Here is a 21,252-nt window from a genome sequence, read left to right as displayed (position 1 = left end):
ACGCTGCTGTCCCAGCGGCGCGCGGCAGATGATCGAGTTGCGTGTTGTTTTTGTTTGTGTGTGTGTGTTTTACTTACAGGGCGCCTCGCTCCAATGAACATGCTGCATCAAAGCTTGTGCATCTCTCAGGCCATTTAGCCTGACAAGCCTTTTTCCCCCTCCACCTTCTCCTTCTCCGTTATGAGCTTTTTTTCCCCCCACAGCGACAAACCGGGACCTCTAGTGAAGTTAGCATTATGTCTCCCTCCTCCTCTCAGACCCAGAAACAAAGACCCTCCTTCTCTTCGAGAGAGTGCAGCCAGTCTGGATACGAAATACTCTTCAGCAGCAGGTATCAGCTGACTATTTGGTATGAGGCAGACAGAGCTGAGTTAATCCAAGACCCTCCCCTGCCAGGAAGGGCACACTTCCTCTCTCACAGGCAGAAGGAAAACCACACAGCACACAAGCACTAAGAGAAACTCTAATTGGCTGCTGCAGCAGAGGCAGATGTGCCGTTGATCAAGCAACCAGATCAGGGATTGGTTAGCGCCGGCCACATGATCATACGACAGCAACTCGCGTAAATGCACGTACGTGTGTGTTTGTGTATGTGCATGTACGGTAAACGAGCAGACATACGTAGCACATCAGAGAGATTTGCTGTGAAGGGAGAAGGGAGAGTAGCAGACAGAGGAGGTAAGGGAAAGGGCAAATGACAAGGTTGATTGTAAGCATAAAAAAAGAAGAGAAATTGAGCTGGAAGAACTGAATATAGTCAGAGGATGGAGGGAAGACTCCTGGATGGATTAAATTAAATGAGAACAGCTGAGAGGTAGCTTAAAAAAGAGAAAAAGTAAAGATGCAGAATATAACACCAGCCTAGCCAATAACAAAAAAAAACACACAAGTGAAGACAAAACAAGGCAGGCATAGGGTCAGATATAAACCGGACTCTAAAATAAACTAACAAAGAAAGATGATGTAGTGCTTAACATGTTCTGCCTTAACACCATCCTTCATGATGCCGCTATATAACAAACTTTTCAAAACCTCTTGGCTTTCTGTTCAGCTACAAAAAAACCCCCCAAAAAACTCAAAACCTCACAGCAACTAGTTCAAGGTTCAGCTTACCCATACTAAATTTAACTGGATCATATTATACAACAAAGAGCAGTAAAAATTTGGATGCACATCACGAGATGAGATATTAGAGCCAGCAATATAGGTACTTCATCCAAGCATTTCTTTGGAAATAGAAAGCACACAGTGGGACTGTGCAGCTCTGATTGGTCCAATGACATCATTACAATCCCAACCATCCCTCCCCCCATAGCCCCAGTAAAGACGTGCAAAATTAGAGGTGTGACATTATTCTACTTTTCAGTCATTTATAGTATTACTTGCATTATGTTGCATTTTGCCATGGAATAACTTTGGTTACTTTGCAGCGTAAGACCATGAGGAGAGAGCGCGTTACTTTAAAAGTTTTAATGAATTACACAGTAAATGTGGCGATGCTTTATTTGTGATTTTGACCTAAAATATTCTTTTTAATCCTTCTTTCATAAAATCTATTTGCTATGACAATTTTCCTGTTTGAATCTGCTGTTTTGGGACAGATAAGAAAACATACATTAGTTCAAAACAATTTTATCTATGAAAAAGGTTGCAGATTTACTTTTTTCTGTCTGTTAAGGTAGTGAAATGTTGATAGATAACATTTCCTCTTATTTTCATATTAATTTATACTATTTCACTGCGTTTGCAAGTGGTTTGGCACCAAAATTTAACATCGTGCTGCCTCTCTCCCATCATTTTGAAAGCATATTTAATAGTTAACGTTACAAAAAAAAAAGCTGCTTCTGGTGTCAGTTTATAGGACGAGTTCTTTCCATTAGGTTTTTGGCTTCAGTTGCAACTGCTTTCAAGCATTATAAGGATTAAGGTCTGCTGTAGTGAAATATTTTCTTTTTGCCAAAGCACAATTAAATCTCAAAAACTCTCAAGACAACATCTGTGCAGCTATATTGTCTACTTTTCCAGAATGATTAAGGAAAAAAGTTTTAAAAAAGATTTTCTATAAGCAGCTTTAGCAACTCATACCGACACTTCGATCTTTGCAGATTGTGCAAAAGATTGTGTTTTGCACAATCTGCAATGTATGAGCTCCAACAATGTATCTGCAGAACCTTGTGTGTAGGAATGACTCAATCTATTTTTAATGGTTCAGGGTTAAAGTGACAAGAAATGAAACACCTTTTTGCACATAATAGTTCCCAACAAACCCAGCAGTGCTCCGATTAGCAACAAGTGTCACAATTTAGTGGGCGAGACTCTGCGGCAACTGATCCTGCCTTGATCCAGTTGCAGGATCAAGGTAACCGGATCATGGAACTGCCTGCTCCAAACAGGTTCATCCTTAACGAGGCAAAGTTAATAGAAGCTGTTAGGCATTGCAAAAATATTGAATTAAGGAATTAAAAACTGATTTTTTCATTGATTTTGGACATTGCATGCATGATCATTAGACATCTTGTCAAATTCACCACGAGTGATGCAAGATAACAAGGTCTTGCCAAGAGAACCTTTTTCCCTTGATATGCATTTTAAACACATTTTGTGGTGGTAGTAAATGTTTATGACATTACAACCATAAACTGTATGTAGCCCAAAGTAAATATAAAAAAAAGAACAGACTGATATCTAGAACTCACATTTACGTTCATCCTCCAGCTTCAGTTCCTTCAAACTGCACACACTAGTGCTGACAGGCAAGTGAACATCAAGGATCCCCACACCAGTGTTGATTTTGCTTGTCAGCACACAGCCATATGCATACAAACAAGGTGGTTTGCTACATACCCGGAGCTGGAGGGTGTGACGTAGGATGGTTCCCTCTAAGGCGTGGATCCACTTCTCACGTTCGTCTGCATCTCGAGCTGAGGGGAAAAGTGTACAGAAACACACCCTGTGAGCCATATTTTCCATAAAGATGGTCAGATCAGAAGCTGTGTTTGAGTCAAACAGGAATGACACAACACTGAGATGATATGAACACTGGGGAACACTGAAATGAAAAGAAACTATAGCTGCCATTTACAAGATCTGCTTTGCATTTTCTAGCTCTTACTGCAGAAGAACGTCCAATCCCAAAATAAAACATGAGCGTCACTTTCTGAACCGAAATAAAGTAGTAAAAGTAACTTTTTGATATAGCAAAAAGTTATTCTGGTGACGCATGTAAATGGCAATAAATTCCACGGAAAGGCCTAAAGTCAACCTAATCTCCGTGTTGATTTCTAACATATATCCTTTGTTTGCATGGATAGGCTGCAGCTTCTGAGCAGAAACCAAACAGGCTACGGGTGACATTAAACAGGGATTCTGTGGAAGCTGTGGTACATGCAGGGCTCACTGCACACCCTTCCTGGCTACTTGTGGTGTCCGTTTTGTCCATTTTTCATGCATGTCAATGTTCTCAGGACTTTTTATTAAACAGGACATATCTTACATGTTTCTTTCATATATTTGTAAAACTTCCAAGGCAGCTTTTATCAGGCTTTTCCACAAGCAGGAGGTTGTCCAATATAATAAAACCTCAACTCGAAAGCTGTAATCTGCCCCTAACACTGGCTGGATAACTGCGTACAGGTCACTTTTCACTCAAATGAAAGCAAGACTACAACAGATGAATGACTGTGCAAGCATGGAGGCTGAGCCATGCTATTGCTGAAAAGCTTTTAAAGACATTAAAAGGCAGCTGAGGCTCACTCCAATCCACTTAGACACTGCCTCAGTGGCCTCTCACTTTCCCCCTTTGCCAAACAGACTCACCAAAGAAGCAGATTAGGGAAGCTAACGTTGTTTAGCTGCTATTCATGGCAAAGACGAGACAGTGGCACTGCCATTCAAGAAAAACAAAGACCCAAGCTCCAGGAAATGATCTAGTTTGTGTTTTACATCCATTCTACAAATTACTTTCAGAGGTAGGCGTTTGCACTGATGCTCTAAGTAGCTAACTGCAACCACCTACATGTTTGCTGTCGTCAGAAACGACAGCAACACGAGAAGCACCCCCGGGTACCTGAAGAGTTACTTATTCAAATAGATTACGGGTCATTTAAACATTTACCTGATTTAGCCAAAGATTTATAACTTTGACCCAACTATCCAATAGCCTGGTGAACGTTAGTCAACAGATGTAGGTCACACAAAGGTAAAAAAGAAATTAAATGATGTGCGTTTTCATTCTTGTCCTTTGTAATAACATTCAGGTATTATATGAGCAGAAAAAAAAATCTAAAGTCACCAAGTTTAGTATTTTTGCCTCGGCAAGACACCAGCGCTTTAAGGTGAAGCTTTAAATCTGCAAGTATGTAAGGCGGTCTTAAGGCCCAGCTGCAGTAGTGCCATAACAGAGGACTGTGTGCAGAGTAAACCCAATTACTCTGGGCTCTGATGCCCCTCTGATAAAGACAAGTACAGTGAGGCTTTCAGAAGAACACAAAGAAGAAAAACTGTACAAAACATGAGAAGCTACTGTGTTTTCAGTCACAGTTGCCTAAAAATGACAGTAAAACACTAAAATCTTGTCTAAATTATACAAGATGAATTAAAACGCAACATAAAATACTGCAAAACTGCAGGAGAAACTAAGAATACTCTATAAAACCTGAATGCTGCAGTAAATCAAGCTCTCATTCTCAGAGCTTAGCTTCAATATGCCCTTAAGAGTAGATCCCACTTCAATAAGCAGAATGAGGAACAGATACTGCACAGACACAAAAACACATCTTAAAAGGGTAGGAGTTTAATGTCACTTGTCACAGAATGCAACTCATCTCACCTTAACTAGCCAAACACACAGGCATGATCTAGACGACGGATAGGGCATTACACCAAATTTACAAATTCAACACTTGAAGAAAAGACTGTTTACATCAAACAGATAAACCTCATAGTGGTTTGACACACATCATACAAAAAACTACTGGTACTTTACATATTCACAGTTTAATGCAACAATAATGCATGTCTTACAGTAGCGGTTGCACTGATGTTTATTGGTGACATGGATTTGTGCTGCAAACTTGTAACAACAAGTTTCCAAAATAGATATTTACCTTAACAAAAGACTCCCGCTAGGAGGGAAGCTGCATGTTTTTCTTCAGCAGGAACATATGATGCGTCGCGAAGAAGACGATGCCAAACATCAACATGGTTGATTTTTTTCCAAAGTTAAAATTTAACCATGTTAGTTTAAAATCGTTCAAAGCTCTACTTCGACAGCATAAGATTTTAAATCACTGATGTGCTTATAGCGGTCTTTGGCTAAATATTGGAATAAATGAATTAAATTAAGAGTTTTAAGCAGTTTTTGTTCTTAGGCAAAACCAAGTATACCACAGCTCTATAGTGGTACATTTGTCTATTTTGGTATACCTGTGGTATACAGAGGAGGAACTCCTGCTGTTGTCGATATGGGGTTTATATTCAGATGGTGTTTAATTAAGATCTGTGAATGCTAAAAAGTTTCTCTGATATTGAAGTAATTATAAGTTCCACGGTATAAATTCTGCAAAGGGCAATGTCATCCAAGACAAGCTCCTGCTCTTACAAACTCATCCAAACCGACCCATCAGTTAACAGCATCAGTAATGACTGACTTATTGAAAAAAAAAAAGTCTTTAAATAAATGTGAATGGCTGAGGTTCTCATTATATTTGTTTTCTTTTTAAATGCTGCACTGTTTTCCATGAAGCTCCTTAATCAAAAAGAGTTCTGCGAGTCGTGCGACACGTTTCTTTTTCCTTCTTCCAGGTTCGGACAAAATGTGACCCAGTTTCAAACCCTCTCTTTCTACTGGAGTTTGGACACATTTCAAAATGAAATGTGCAAATTATTCACATTCCTTGAACCTTTCACGTTACAATTACAAACCTTAATCTATTTCACTGGGATCTCATAGAAGACAGCATATCCAGTTGTTGTTCTCAGTCAAGATAACCTAAAACCAATTGATAACCTGTAGCAAAACTTCATTTGCTGTTCACAACTCAGTCCATCTAATCTGACAGAGTTTGAGCTTTTTTTGTAAAATAAACAAGTAAAAAAAAAAAAAATATCTGGGGAAAAATTTCCATTTGTAGATGTGCAAAACTGGGAGAAACAAATCCAATAGGACTTTCTGATGCAGTTGTAGTGAAATGTGACTCAGTGTTGACGTAGAGGGGCTGAATACAAATTCAACCACACATTTGAGGATTTTATAGGTAAGAGGTTTGAAAAACCATTCATCTTTTTCTTATTATTTCATAATTATGCATTGATTTATAACATACATTAAATATGTTGTCGTTTATAGTTTTAATCTGACAAAATGCGAGAGTTCAAAGTGTATGAGTACATCTGACAGAAACATAAAATCGCTTGGTGAACTAAAAGCACTACTGAAAGACTGAAGAGTTTTGTCAATTGCTTTGTCTTATTTTTATAATTTTATGCTTTTAAATCAAGTGGTATGTCGCTGGATGAATGAAATGCTGACACTGTAAACAGTGGTTTTCTCTCGCAACGTCCCTCTTGAAAAAGAGATCGTCGATCTCTGAGGTTTTTATCTGGTTAAAATAAGGACTATCTGCATACTGGATAGGGTACTAGAAAACTGAAAAGAGTGAATCAAATAGAAGCGAAAGACATGATGGAGGTCTAAACTTGGTCTGATGCTCTGGACATGATGACAGGAAGTGACAAGCGATGGTAAGGTACAACAGAAAAGACGAAGTGAGCAAAGTGCAAAGAGGGAAGAGGCCTTTCAGGCATCTATGATGCACGGCTGGGGGAGCGGCCCTGATGAATTATGGATGATCCTCCAAATAGCGAAAGAACTGGCCAGCACAGTGGCCTGCAGGTTCTAAAAGATATTTTACCTTGTGAAAGACTACAGCTTACATTATACATATGTGATAAAAATAAATCTTAACACTTAAAAGCTACAGTTAGAATGAGTTGAACAACAGCATGTGAAAAGGAAATTCTGTTATAGGTCTGGATTCTTTCTAAACCATCTTCCTCGTTCTCTCTGCAGTGCTGCTGTCCTCCTCCTCACACAGTCAATATCTAAAAACACCTTGCCCACGCACCGGCCCAAACATAATAGCATAGAAGAATATATATATATATATATATATATATATATATATATATATATATATATATATATATATATATACACACACACCCAGAGTGCGCTTCCATCCTAAGAGACTGACTGCATAACATGAGATGACTGAGACTCCTTTACGTCAACAGGGAAATCTGCTCCTGCTCAACATCCTGTGCACTGCTCCATACAGTACAAGCTAGAATCTCATGTTCCACATTCATTAAGAGCTACTTTCCATGCTCATCTTCCAGTGGACATGGGCCAGATGATCATCAGTAGGCCTGATATTTACAACGGTGGCATTACGTTGTTTTTCAGACAAAATGATGAACAGAATGTCATAGGATATACTGTTTACAAAGTTGATACAGTCATGAAATGAGATCGCTTGAGTGCTTAGACTCTGATAGTGGTAATATTGCACCAACTTATCAGTCAGTGACAGAAATCTGTAAATTTTCCCTTTATCAGCTCTGACTGTTGGGCAGCAGGTCACATACTGAATATCTGAATTTTTATTTTATTAAATGCGTCCAAATGCTAGAAATGTCAACATTTTTTGTCTATGAACACATTAACAACCAGCATGTTTTATGCATAGAAAGGAAAAAAAAAATCAGATAGTTCAGGGTCATATGCTTTGATCCATGAACTTGAAAAATCTTGTACTCCCTTCAGTTTCTGTTGGATTCAAAATTACTTTGTCTCAGAAAACAGCTTAGAAAACATCCAAGAGGGAAATGCATGTCATTTTCTTTTCAGGCTGTTATGGTTTTGTTTTTAAGATTTAAAGTTTGAATTAAAATGTTTACACAGATTGGATAGGATATGTTGCAGTCCTTTGTAAGAATGCTGTAATCAGAGAACCTAAACTTCAGGGTTTTTTAAAAATTGAAACATCTGCTAATACAGAGTTAACTCGGTCCAGTTGTCACATTTGTTTTGCTTTTAAAAAGCTGCTGCTTAAAACTTTTTTTAATTGGGGGTTTAAGTTAAACGTTGATTCAAAACAAGGTTTTCCAGCTTTTAACAAAATGCCCTGATAACAGAATTGTTTTGTAAATGTTTCTTATCATTTGCTAAAATGAAGTTACACCAAGTTTATCCACAAGACTTAAGAACATACCGAGATGCAAGATCTATTTTAGTGAAACAAAGTCATGAACAGATGATTATGTTTTTAAAGGGTTTCCAAGTACTATTTTTTAGCGAGTAACGCCATTAGCGCATCAGAATTTTGGATAATGAATCCCCAACAGGCTGCCATCATTTCAAACTCTGTATTACCAATGGTCAATCAAGCTTATAAGCTTAAAAGAATAAAATAAAACAACTATTTTATTCAGTTGTTGTTCCTGCTGCTGCTAAAACTCCTCTATCTTGCAGCAGAGTTTTGTTTTTAGTTACTCTTACTTTAACAGTCTGATACAACTTTCAATATATTTGAACAAATAGACTAAAACTACAGTCTGCAAGGAAGACATCAATAAAAAAAAATTAAAAAAACAGAAATCAGCATCAGGCGGTTGAAGACCGCTTGATGCATTACTGAAGAAGTGCCTCGGTATAAAACAACTGCTGTACTTTCATTGTGATCTGAGCACCAAACTAAAACAAGACCATATTGAGAATGATGAGGCAAATTTTCAAAACTCACAACATTCGCTTAAATTACACAGAACCGCATCTCAGAATGACTACAGCACAAAAGCAAAAACTTCTAGAATGACAATATTTGTGCTACTTCCACCTTAAGATGAATCCTCAAGTCTCATAATATGCATGCAATTTGCAAGAACATTGTTTAGCACAGCTAACAGGCATCAGTAATCCAAGTTATCCTGTCCTAAATTAACCTGGTCTGTTTCTGTCTGCCTTCACAACCAACTTAAACAGCCTGCTTCGCTGTGCTCTAAATCGTCCTTCAGCCTGGGACACAGACCAAAACACCCAAGAGCAACAGAACTCTGCGCTCCACCCTGACTCTCCATCCCAGAAGACAAACAAACAACGCCTCCTCACTGTCCTCGTCCCCCGCCGCTGGCATGCATTCAGACCATGAGACGTGCACGCTTTCCTTCTTACCCTTGCGTTTGTAGAACCACAGCATACAGCTTCGGAACACAGACATGGGACAGGGCATGGAGGAGGTGAGGGAGACGGGGGCCCATGGACCCTCAGAAGGGAAGTGAAAACAGGGTGCTGGTGTGAAGGTGATGGCAAAATGTATACAGATGGACAAATGGAAGGGCAGTGATGAAGGAAACTAAGAGGAACTTAGTTAAAGACCTGACAAAGCGTTAGGGTTTGAAAAACAAGAAAAGAAAACGGAGTGTCTGCAGTGTGCTGGACTGGACAGCCTCAAAAAAAAAAAAAAAAGAAGGGAAAGATTGACGGAACAGCAGGGGCTGGTTCCTTTCCTTTGGGGTGAATGGTTGTTCAAAAGTGAGCAGCAGCAGCGGTGGTGCAGAAAACAGTGAGCAGCAGCATCAGCAGCAGCCAGGAGAGACCTGAGCTCAGCTCCAGGCTCAGCACTATTCCCTCGTTATTCCCACAGGCTCAGCTGTAGAGACACATGAGCAGCAGTCTTCCTTCACGGTCGACAGAGCCGGAGAAAAGGAAAAAGGATTTACTTGCTCAAAAGATCCTGTTCATCTACAAAGATATGCCAGTCTGACCTAGACGGCTATTTAGAAAAGGAGGAAATTGCTCAGACAAAATGCAACCCGCTTCGACTCAGTATAGATGCCTGTGCGTTCACGCGTTTCCTGGCTTTAGAGCAATCCAATCCAAGTCTTTAGAAGGTGGGGAGGGAAAGAGGAAAAAGAGAGAGAGAAAGAGAGAGAGAGGGACTAAATGAAAAGCACAGATGGATGCCAGAAAGATCTCGGAGAGCGAGGCAGAGAAGGCGGCTCGAAGGCGAGGGGGAGAGGACACCTCACCTTGAAAGTGGAAAGTCTTCTGGTCCACAGTGATGGTGAATGTGCTGTCGTCCTCGTCATCTATGCCGATCACAGCTCCCTGGGCACATAGAAAGAGGAACACAGGCAGTCATGTAATACTCCACTTTCCATTCCTAAACTCATGCCCTCCCTCCACATGTCCCAGCAGCCTTCTATTAGCTCCTGTTACTCAGTTAACCTTCTCAGCAAAGCGCTCTTTCCTACTAAAAATCTTTAACTCTTAACTGTTTTCCTCTCTCTCATTTCTCTGCGTATGAATGCAGCCTTTTGGAACCTGGCACAGAGAAAGAGAGAGAGAGAAGGGATTTGGGAAAATGAGGGAGGAGGAGGAAAGCAGAGGTAGGGAGGAGGAGTACAGACGGTGGCAGGAAAAAAAAAAGTACCGCAGGGATCCGGCCCACTGGCTGGCTGGGACATTCAATTCTGCAATAGGAACAGGGCGGGTGTGACCCAAAGCGAAATAATATAAGGGATCGAGCACCATTGGACACGGTGGATGAAATTAAACTAGAAGGTTGTAGAATATTTTTTAAATTTAGGTTGAGCTAAAAGAAGATATGTTCACTTTTCTACAATGTTCCACCAAAAATAAACATCTAAAATGTAATGGGTATGTAACAAATGTCTTGAATTCACATAGCAAGACACATCCCATTCGTATGTGTAGAAACATTTAAAAATTCAAATAAATACTTTCGTAGCAATAAGAACAACACAATTAAATTCAATTTATAACACCAAGTGGCAAAAGGTTATTCGAGGAAGCCTATTTGATTGCACCAACTGTTTGACTTTGGAGCAATGTCTCATTCTGAGCGAGCATGTGGTGACGGTGTGGAGAGGAAAGTCCTCTTTAAGTGTGTTTAATCTGCTAAAAAAAAAAGATCACAATGAATGCTGTGACTATTAAATAACTAGAAAATGTGTGGAAAACTAGCACCCAGTTAAAATAGCTTGTTTTAATGGCAGGCATCAATCAATCAGTGTTAATCCTAAGATTCTGTGCAGTTTAAAGATTCTTGCAGTTAGACTGAAAACTGAAATTAAAACAAGTGTATTTAAAAGCAAAATTAGGCTACTTCATGGAGCTTTTCCAAAGAAAAGTGTTACGACCAGAAACAACAACATTTTACACCTCCAAATATAAAACTTACATATTTAGATCTGAGATTAGCAGCCTACAAGAAAACCAGAATCTTAAAAAGTATCTAAGCAATAAATTAGTTCTTCCTCCTGTGGAGGAATTAAAAATATTGTCTCTAATGTTAATGGTGAGTATCAAACCTTTGCTACAGCTCCAACTTAAAACTTTGTCCCAGGAAAAAATGAAAACAAATTACACTGTCTATTTCCCAGAAACTGCAGAAGATGCTTCCTCCCATTTACGAGAAGTGACGAGATTTGAAAGTGATAAAGCAGCTTATGATCAGCTTTTAAATGTTGATGCTGAACTTTGATATATTTATTTACAAAGTAGTGTCAACACAATATGCAATATAAACAGGTTCAGCTGAAAGAGCTCAACAAACTGCAGTGGACTGGCTGATTGACACACTACAGCGGCCAACATTCTGCTGAATGTGATCTACACTCCTGTATACAAGCGTTTTAAATAGATAAAATTAGATCACACAACATATTGACTAACAAACTGACCTTTGTACATGGCACCTTGACACCAAATGACTGACATAATTCTCAGAGATGATCAGACAGAACACTAAACAGTAACACAATGAAAGTGGTGAACATTTTATTTAATTAAATCATTGCCAATACTCTTTGAGATTAAAACAAGTGAAGATCGGTGAGAAACAGTCATTATTCATTTAGTAGTCATTCTTGTAAGACTTAAAACTTGGTAGCGTGTTATATCAAAACAAAAAAATCCTCTTATGTAAAAAAAAAAACATTGAAAGTAGTGAAGCATCTGCTGCCATCTAGTGGATAAAGATGAACCATGAAAACACTGCAGCGTGCCATGGAGACTGTTTAACAAAACCAGGCGAGCGGATTAAGCCGGAATGTTCCGGATATCCTGGCTCAATTAAACCTGGATTCGGTTTCACAAAAGCAGTACCACATAGTTACACTAACGATTTATCATGTGTCCATGTGTCTGACCAAGCAAACAGCCAGGGTTAGTTAATCCCTGTCTGTTCAGTCAGCGGTCACGCCGATTCAATCTGTTTGGTCAGTGATTTCGGAGTCTTTTTTTTTTTTTTTTAACTAAAAATAATTAAAAAAAAATCAGTCAGCACTAAAGTTTGACAGAAAGGCCTAATAGACTATTTCGCGTTGAGAGTATTTGAAAAATGGGTGAAAAAGAAGCAAAGGAGTTGTAATTAAGTCAAGTCACTTAACTTGTAGCGTACACCTTACTGACGGCTTTTTAGCCTTAATGGCAATAAACCCTCTTAACTTAAAATAACGTTTACAGCTTAAAATAACTTTAGTTTTGGCATATAACAAACCAACAGTTTAAGTGACAGAATATTTAAATAAGTACTTATTTATAACATAAACATACCTGGTGCCTCTATCAAGGGGTTGCTACACTTTGTAACCCTCCGTTACACAACTTATTTTGTCTTTTGGTTGCCGTTAAGCTGCCTTTGTTAACAGTTATACAGGAAGTTGCAATTTCAAAATAAAAGCACCAAAACACAAACAGGAAGTTTACCATAGGTGAAACTAGCAATAAACACTAAAAGCGACACCCTGTGGCGTCACCTGTTCCACTATTATGTGCAATAAGTTACCTTAACACATCCTATTGCTTCAGATCATCTGTGATGCAGACTGCATTTTGACCAATATTGAGTGGTCAAGATTTGTGTCATTTGTGTCTGAACAAATGTTCATGTGTCCAGACGCGTGAACATTTTTTTTTTAAACTGCTAATGTAAGTATGGGAAGCAAATATGTACAGGCACCTTAGACAATATTTTATCCACACACTTCCCAAATACTGCAAAATGTTATATTTAATCTCTCATTAGTCCAGTCATGTTTGTTCTGTATAAATATAAGATGCGTAACAAAAAAAATGACATTAATTAATCTGCTATCAAATTCACATTACAATATTGACTTCCACTGGTTATTTATAACTTTAAGTTTGACCTGAGCAAATGACAGGTACCTCATTGAATGGTATGGCTGTAACATTTTAAGTTAAAAGTTGTACTTAGAAAATATATGTTTAAGGCAAATTATGCATTCAGTTGGTTCGCTATCATTTGCTAGTGTCAGTGTTTCCTTCTGGGAGTATAATATACTTCAATTCCTCATATTCCTCCATCAAAACATATTGCTCGTTTGGTTTGTGTACGCAATTTATCTGTTGTAAAATCAATGAAGCTGGGATCGATCTCATGGTCTCTGAAGAAATCGAAGGTTACTACCGTAACTACGGTTCTATGAATCCCGGATGACCGCCAGAGGCGGTGCTTCAAGCACTGAATGATCATTCTTGCGCATGCGCAGGTCGAGTACTAATGACAACAAAGTCACCTGTGACCTGCCGGGGACCCACGTGACTCTATATAGTCACGTGGCACCCGGCAATCAATCCCTCAATCTTCTCGCGAAAGCAGAGATTCCGAGGGACCAAGCACTCTGGCGGTCATCCGGGATTCATAGAACCGTAGTTACGGTAGTAACCTTCGTTCTATTTCATCCCTACTGACCGCCAGAGGCGGTGCTTCAAGCACTGGATGACTCATATCAACAAGGTCACGAGGAATCAGCAACAAGGAACAGCGACTACACCACCCACCTAATGTGATGTAGAGGCATGCTGCTCCAAAACTCCTTGAAGCGGATGGGGCGCAGCCACATTCACCCTGTAGAACCGAGTAAAGGTACTAGGTGATTTCCAGGAGGCCGCACGGCATATAACATCCAATGGCACCCCAGTCATGGCAGCAAACGACGTCGACATGCCCCGTGTAGAGTGGCACTTCACTCCCGCCGGCAGTGGCCGGTCCTGCAAGGCATAAGCCTTGGAGATCAAATCCACAACCCAGTGTGCAAGTCGCTGCTTGGAAAGTGCCTGCCCTTTCCGTGAGCCAGCGTAGCAAACAAAAAGGCTATTAGTCTTTCGGAAGGATGCCGTGGCATCGATATACGTCTCAAGGGCACGAACAGGACACAGTGGTTCAGAGGGGCTCCCGGTGTCAAGCCGAGCAAGATGGAGCGGCTGGGTACTGCCAGCCGCCAGTGATACCTTAGGAATAAATGCAACGTCAGACCACAGTGTAACACCCGAGCCATCAGGAGTCCACCGGCAGCAGGGCTCGGCTATCGAGAGAGCCTGTAATTCCCCCACACGTTTAGCAGAAACCATAGCTAAAAGGAACGCCGTCTTTAGTGAGAGCCATTTGAGGTCTGCCGATGCCAGGGGCTCAAATGGGAGGGACCGAAGAGCCTCAAGCACAAGAGAAAGGTCCCAGGCCGGTGCCACAGGGCGGTTGGGTGGGTGCAAACGCCGAGCACCCCTTAAAAACAGTACAACCTCTTTGTCTCGGCCCACAGAAAAACCATTCAGCCCAACATGCCAACAGGAAATGGCAGCCACATACACCTTTAAGGTAGATGGAGACCGTCCTTGATCCAGCAATGCCTGCAGGAAGGTCAGGATGTCCGAAACTGAACACTGCACCGGGTCCTGCCCCCTATCACGGCACCAGGTCGCAAAGACCGTCCACTTGTTAGCATAGACAGCTCGCGTGGACGGTGCCCATGCATTAGCCATCGTATGCCCTATGGACCCAGGGTATCTTGAGAAGGTGGACCCCGGCCCTGCAGGGGCCAAATCCAGAGCTGGAGCCGGTCCGGTTCGGGGTGCAAAATCTGACCCCCCACCTGGGAAAGAAGATCTCTCCTGGAGGGGAGACGCATTGGCGAGCCGGAGCTGAGCTCGCACAGTAGAGGAAACCAAGTCCTCGCTGGCCAGTAGGGGGCCACCAGCAGAACCCTGTGCCCCTCCTGACGCACCCTGAGGAGAGTCTGAAAAAGGAGGCCGAATGGCGGAAAGGCATAAAGGAGGGCCCGGGGCCAGTCGTGTGCCAGGGCATCGCGGCCCAGAGGGCTGGTGTTGTCCAATGAGAACCAAAGGGGACAGTGAAATGCGTCCCTTGAGGCAAAGAGGTCCACGGCCGCCCTGCCAAAGACCGTCCAGATGCGCTCCACTACCTCTTGGTGAAGCTTCCACTCCCCTGGAAGCGGCTTCCGACGGGATAGAAAATCTGCTGGCACATTCTCCGGCCCTGGTATGTAGGCTGCTCTGAGGCTGGCTATGCATGGAGCTGCCCAGGTCAGAAGCCGTCGAGTCAAGCACAACAGTTTCCTTGACCTGGTTCCCCCCTGGTGGTTGATGTGAAAAACCACTGTGGTGTTGTCTGACCTCACCAGCACATGCTTCCCCTGCAAGCCTGGAAGAAAGCTCTGAAGAGCCAGAAAGACAGCCTGTAACTCTAGGACATTGATGTGTTCCCTGCTCAGCCGCCGGGACCATGTCCCCTGTGCCATTTGACCCCGCCAAGTCGCACCCCAGCCCGTGGAGGATGCATCCGTAAACACAACTTCCCGACGACACGGGAGGGAACCGAGCGGGACCCCTGTGGTCATAAACAACCTCACCCTCCATTGGGACAGAGACTGAAGACACTGAGGCCCCACCCGAAGTCTGCGGAGACGATGAGTGTACCGTGCGGGATCCAGATTCAAGCTGTTCAACCACATCTGGAGGGGCCGCAATGACAGCAGCCCCAAGGGCACTACGGCAGACGCAGCTGTGAGCATGCCCAAAAGTCGAAGATACCGCACAAGAGGCGGTGCCATGCCGCGCCCGAATTCCGGGAGCATGCTCAATATACTGTCCACCCGCTGGGGTGACGGGCAAGCAGCCATTGAGATGGAATCCATGGCAATGCCCAGGAAGACAGTCTCCTGTGAGGGAGTCAGAGCGCTTTTCTCCATGTTCACCTGCAAGCCCAAGCATCCCACATGATGGAGCACTAACCGAGTATCCCGAACCGCCTGGTCCTGTGTCGCGGCACAAATGAGCCAGTCGTCCAGATATGGGAGGATCCTCAATCCTTGTGCCTGCAGAGGAGAGAGGGCCGCCGCAACACATCGGGTGAACACCCTGGGAGACAGTGAAAGTCCGAACGGGAGGACCCTGAACTGGAAATGCCTCCCCTGAAAAGCAAAACGAAGAAACCGCCAATGGGGCGGAGCGATTGGGATGTGAAAATAAGCATCCCTGAGATCTACGGAAGTGAACCAATCGCCTGGGGAAATCGCCTGCAACACTTCCTTGGTGGTCAGCATATGAAAGGGCATGACCTTCAAGTACACATTCAGGCCTCTGAGGTCCAAGACCGGACGCAGGCCCCCGGTCTTCTTCGGAACCAGAAAATACATGGAATAAAAGCCCCCTGGATCCAGCAGGGGGTCCACAGGCACTATAGCACCCTTGGCCAGCAAGGTGCAGATTTCTTGGTTCAGTGCCTGTGCCTTCACCGGGTCGCAGATCGCAGTCATCCTGACCCGGCCAGGGATAGGTGGCCGGCGGCGGAATTGAAGACGGTACCCCCGGGACAGGGTGGACAACACCCACAAGTCCGGGGTGTGGGCAGCCCAGAAGCTGAGCTGACCCGGGGAAAAATAACCGACCGCCGGCCCTAAGGCATCATCTGCGGGCCCCCCGGCCCTTCGAAGGCCCGGGAGGACGTCGGCCAGACTGCGCGGCTCGAAAGGGATGAAAGGACCTCGTCCCAGCTTGGTCTCGAGCCCTGTTTCTCCGATCTGGAGCAGGTCTCTGGACCGATCTCTGACCTGGTACCAGCCCCTGGGGCTCAGTGGAAGAAGGAGAAGGCCCTGAGGACCTCCGTGAAGGACCCGCAGCCGCCCAGGTGCTGACTGGCTGGCGATCACGTCTGTGAAGCCCTGCCAGCTGTTGCCTCGTTCTAGAAGCCTGAGCTGTACGGTCCAAGGCGTCCAGTGCCGCAGAACCAAAAAGTTCCCCCGGAACCACAGGCAGGGCCCGGAGGGTCCTCCCACAAGGCTCAGTAAGTGGTGACTGCGCCAACCAGACTTGGCGGCGAGCGTGAACCAGTGTGGATAGTGTGCGTCCAAGTTCCCTCGACATAAGAGCAAAGGCCTGCAGAGATGCATCAACCAGGCCTTGCGTGGCATGATCCAGTGGAACAGATTCCAAGGAGGAAGACAGGGCCAGCATAAGATGGGATAGAGAGTTCCCAATCCGGCCCATGCGGGCCCCAGAGTCATAGGCCTTGCAGAGAAGGTCATCGGTAATACGGCACTGAGGACGCGGACAACGGGCATTGGACCGCAAAGCCTCATCAGGTGGGATAATAAGAGAGGCAATGCCCGGTTCCACCGCTGGCATCTGCCCCAAGCCAACCTTGGGGGCCTCCAGCATAGCTGCCAGGACCCTGCCATCCGTCGTCAGACGCGAAAGCGCCTTGGTGTCTGACCAGCAAGCATGGAGTTCCCGCACGTACTCCGCCGAGGGAGGAACCATAAGGGCAGTCTCTGACCTACTGCGCTTAAAGAAGGCGCTGGAAGCCGTAGGCTGGGCCTGAGGAACACTAATCTGTAAACGGGCAAGAGCCGTTCTAATAGCGGATGTCACAGATTCCGCCGTATCCTCCTGGGAGGCAATGGAGTCCGACCCAGAGGCCCCGGAGCCCAGCTCCGGCAGGTCCTCACAGAAATGGGTGCCAGAGGCCGCCACAGAAACAGCATCATCGGCGTTGACTGACATTTCATCCTGCTCGGAAGGGAGAGCCGGGCCGCGATCATCAGCAGTCTGAAAGGACTGGAGGAGGGCTTTCATTTGGGCCAGTTCAGTAGTGAGATGATCCACTCTCGTGGACAACCGCCCTGCATCGGTCCGTCTGGCTCGTTTTGTCGGTACCGAAGGTGCAGCCACAGTAGACCGTTTGCACATCGCTTTCCCCATCGGCAAATGAGTACGCGGCGCAGCGCCCGCCCAGTCGGTAGGCTGCTCCAGCGCAGCCAACCGATCCAGTCTGACTGACCGGGGCATGACGCAACAGTTGGGGCAAGCGTTATCTGACAGCGCCTCCCGGAGATGTTCCACACCGAGGCAGGAGGGACACAAGTCATGTCCGTCGTCGGGCTGAAGTGGAGCCAGACAGGACGAGCAGCATAAATTATCCAGCATCATACCGCTGAAAGGCGTGATTAGCCTGCCACCAACAGAAGTCAACACGAGCAGAAAACGCCACCGGCGACTCCGTTGCAGAAAACCCCCCGTAGAGGTTCCAAACTCAGCATGAGCAGAACGCCACTAGCAAATCGATAATCAACCAAAGATGAACTCAGCACGAGCAGAGACGCCACTGGTGAGTCAGATAAACAACAGCAAAGTAAAATGGACTCAGCCCGAGCAGAAAACGCTACTGGGGAGTGTAGATAAACAACTGTAGAAGAACTCAACGCGAGCAGAAACGCTACTGGTGAGTGTAGATAAACAACTGTAGAAGAACTCAACGCGAGCAGAAAACGCTACTGGGGAGTGTAGATAAACAACTGTAGAAGAACTCAACGCGAGCAGAAACGCTACTGGTGAGTGTAGATAAACAAACTGAAAACTCAGCGCGAGCAGAAACGCTACTGTGAGACAAAAGAGCCACAAAAGAGGCAAATCAAAGCGAACAGTAAACTACTGCTGAGAAAAGAACAAAAACTTACCAGTCACCGCGGATCTGGTAAGGTGAAAGCAGCTTGTGCAGCCCCTGGAGGGCGAGACTTACCCGCAGCTCCGACCAAACCCGGTCACGGGGCTACCAGCAACAAGCAGCTAGGAAATTAGTGGTATACACAGAAGCAACCGGCTTCACACGACCACACACCTGTCCTCAACACACCTGCGCGCGAGAAGAACAAAAGGGATTGATTGCCGGGTGCCACGTGACTATATAGAGTCACGTGGGTCCCCGGCAGGTCACAGGTGACTTTGTTGTCATTAGTACTCGACCTGCGCATGCGCAAGAATGATCATTCAGTGCTTGAAGCACCGCCTCTGGCGGTCAGTAGGGATGAAATAGAACTGTGGACACATATTCACCTGACTCACTTAAACCAGGCTTGACATAGTCACACCCCCTGAGCCAGGTTTGACCTTCCTGAAACGAGACAGGATGAACTTATGTTTTGTCAAGCCTGGCTTTATCTCTTATCCTGGATTTCTGAATCCTGCTTTTAGGAAATAGCTCTCTGAACTGTGTTTTTTTTCCTGATGCACAAAGCATGTTTTTTTTGTTTTGTTTTTATTAATAAATCTATATAGTGGAAAGTGCAGTCTAACATGCAGAGACAGAAAAACCATCAGCCAAAAGCAAAAAGACTTTGAGGATCTTACTCTGAGTCGCACACAGCCTCTTCTGGATCCTCGCATCATTTTGTCCTTAGACTGTAAAACAAGAACAAAAACAACTTACTGCATCGGACAAAAACTGCACAATTTTAGATTCCATTAACAGATGCTCAAACCTGATTAACTGCTTGGGTTTGTTCATTCAAATGGACTGCTTGTAAGCTATACTAAGGCTCTCTTGTTTCAAATAGGCATGAACATTTTCCTTCATACCACTCCAATGGTTTAAAATCGTATAATCGTTTTTCTCAGTTGCTTTGGTGCATTTATCACATCAGTATTAACATTTACAAAACAGCTAGTGCTTTTCTCAAAACAATTAGCACACACTTCAAGACCTAATTGATAATCTGCAAAAGTGAATCACTTGCTCAAAATAGATAGTTCATTCTTCAAAAGCAAGTATTTGTGTCAACAAAGTGTCATCAAAATAAAAAGGCCACCATTAATTATTACTAAGATAACCTTTGTTATGTTTTCATTATGATTGTTCACTCTGGAAGTGTTTCCCAATGCAATAAAAGTCAAATTTTCTCTAGACAGCACTAGACATTATTTACACTGAAATTTGAAGTCTGCAGTTACAGTAAGTGAGGTAAATGAATAGAAGACACTGAATATGACGCTTCACATTTTTACTGCATACTGTAGCTACTCTAACTCCTGATTTGTTCACATTATTGTCAAAAAGCAAAGTACAAACAGTAAACAAACATTCTTTGGGTAAAGATGTGCATAACTGTAAACAACGTCATCAATGAAAGCTGAGGTTCACCTGAGAGAACCTGTTCAATTCCTGAGACATTTTCAAGAAAGGATGATAAATAAAAATGCTCAAACGTTTTCTTGACACTACAACATTTTTGTTTGAGGTGACTCAAGCAAAAAAAAGAAAAGAGGACTATTGTTGGGAATGACTATTCAGCATTCATTAAAATAATTTAATACAACTGACATGACCAAATTATAATGTTATAAAATAGCATAAGAATGCATGGAAGCAATTGATGCAGGTCCAAATAAATTAGCTGTACATGACACTGTCAACTATAATCATGAATGTTACATTGTTTTAGTAGAATCAAAGATAACTGTTGCATTTTTCTTTTAAATGAACTTAATTAGGTCACCTTAAGATCTCTAAAAATGTTTGTGGTCCTATTTACTATGAAATTAAAATGTAACCCAATTCAAAATCTCTATACCAAATGGCATCTTGAATGTAGACAGATAAACTTGTCAATTAAAATATCACCCAATAAACTCCACATTAGATTAAATAAAGTAAAAGCCAAGGAAACAATATATTTATCTGTATGTACACCCAATATTTATTCCTTTTTTTAAGCAACAGATCATCACATTTGGCTGTAATATTTTCTTTAGACGTCAAGCCACTAATAACCCTTAGTTTCTAATCTGTAGTGTTATTTTCCTAAATATAAAGTTTAACCTGGCTTTTTCTTTTTTGTCAAATTGGTTTGCCCTCATTTCTGCCATGCAGTAGTTTATATCTTTATGTATTCAGTGTACTTCTTGAAGCCAATGTGGTTCTCGGTGTACAGAAGACAAAAGGCTACATAAGGAACTTTCTGAGCGGCAAGGACAAATCTGACAACTAATCGGTTAACAACTCTGACGTGATCTGAAATTATGAAACTTAAATCTAAACAATAAGCGCACTGAAATGAAACTGATCAGAAACT

General features: G+C 43.1%; 1 protein-coding gene across 3 annotated transcripts in view; it reads right to left on the bottom strand.

The window, feature by feature from the left end:
• osbpl9 (oxysterol binding protein-like 9) overlaps nt 1-21,252 on the bottom strand; it is a 40,350-nt gene that overhangs the window by 18,506 nt on the left and 592 nt on the right. For 2 of the 3 annotated variants that reach the window (XM_032571586.1, XM_032571587.1), the window contains exons 2-4: nt 19,532-19,582; nt 10,090-10,168; nt 2,845-2,921 (exon numbers count right to left, since the gene is read on the bottom strand). In XM_032571586.1, the coding sequence (XP_032427477.1) occupies nt 2,845-2,921; nt 10,090-10,168; nt 19,532-19,582 (207 nt within the window). Of the gene's footprint in view, nt 1-77; nt 383-2,844; nt 2,922-10,089; nt 10,169-19,531; nt 19,583-21,252 lie in introns of those variants that run through there. The other variant, XM_032571588.1, reaches the window with a different exon arrangement.

This window comes from Xiphophorus hellerii, chromosome 9 (genome assembly GCF_003331165.1).
Source record: "Xiphophorus hellerii strain 12219 chromosome 9, Xiphophorus_hellerii-4.1, whole genome shotgun sequence".
Classification (NCBI taxonomy): Eukaryota; Metazoa; Chordata; class Actinopteri; order Cyprinodontiformes; family Poeciliidae; genus Xiphophorus; species Xiphophorus hellerii.
The sequence above is the reverse complement of the archived record's forward strand: the minus strand, read 5'-3'. Positions and strand labels throughout refer to the sequence as shown.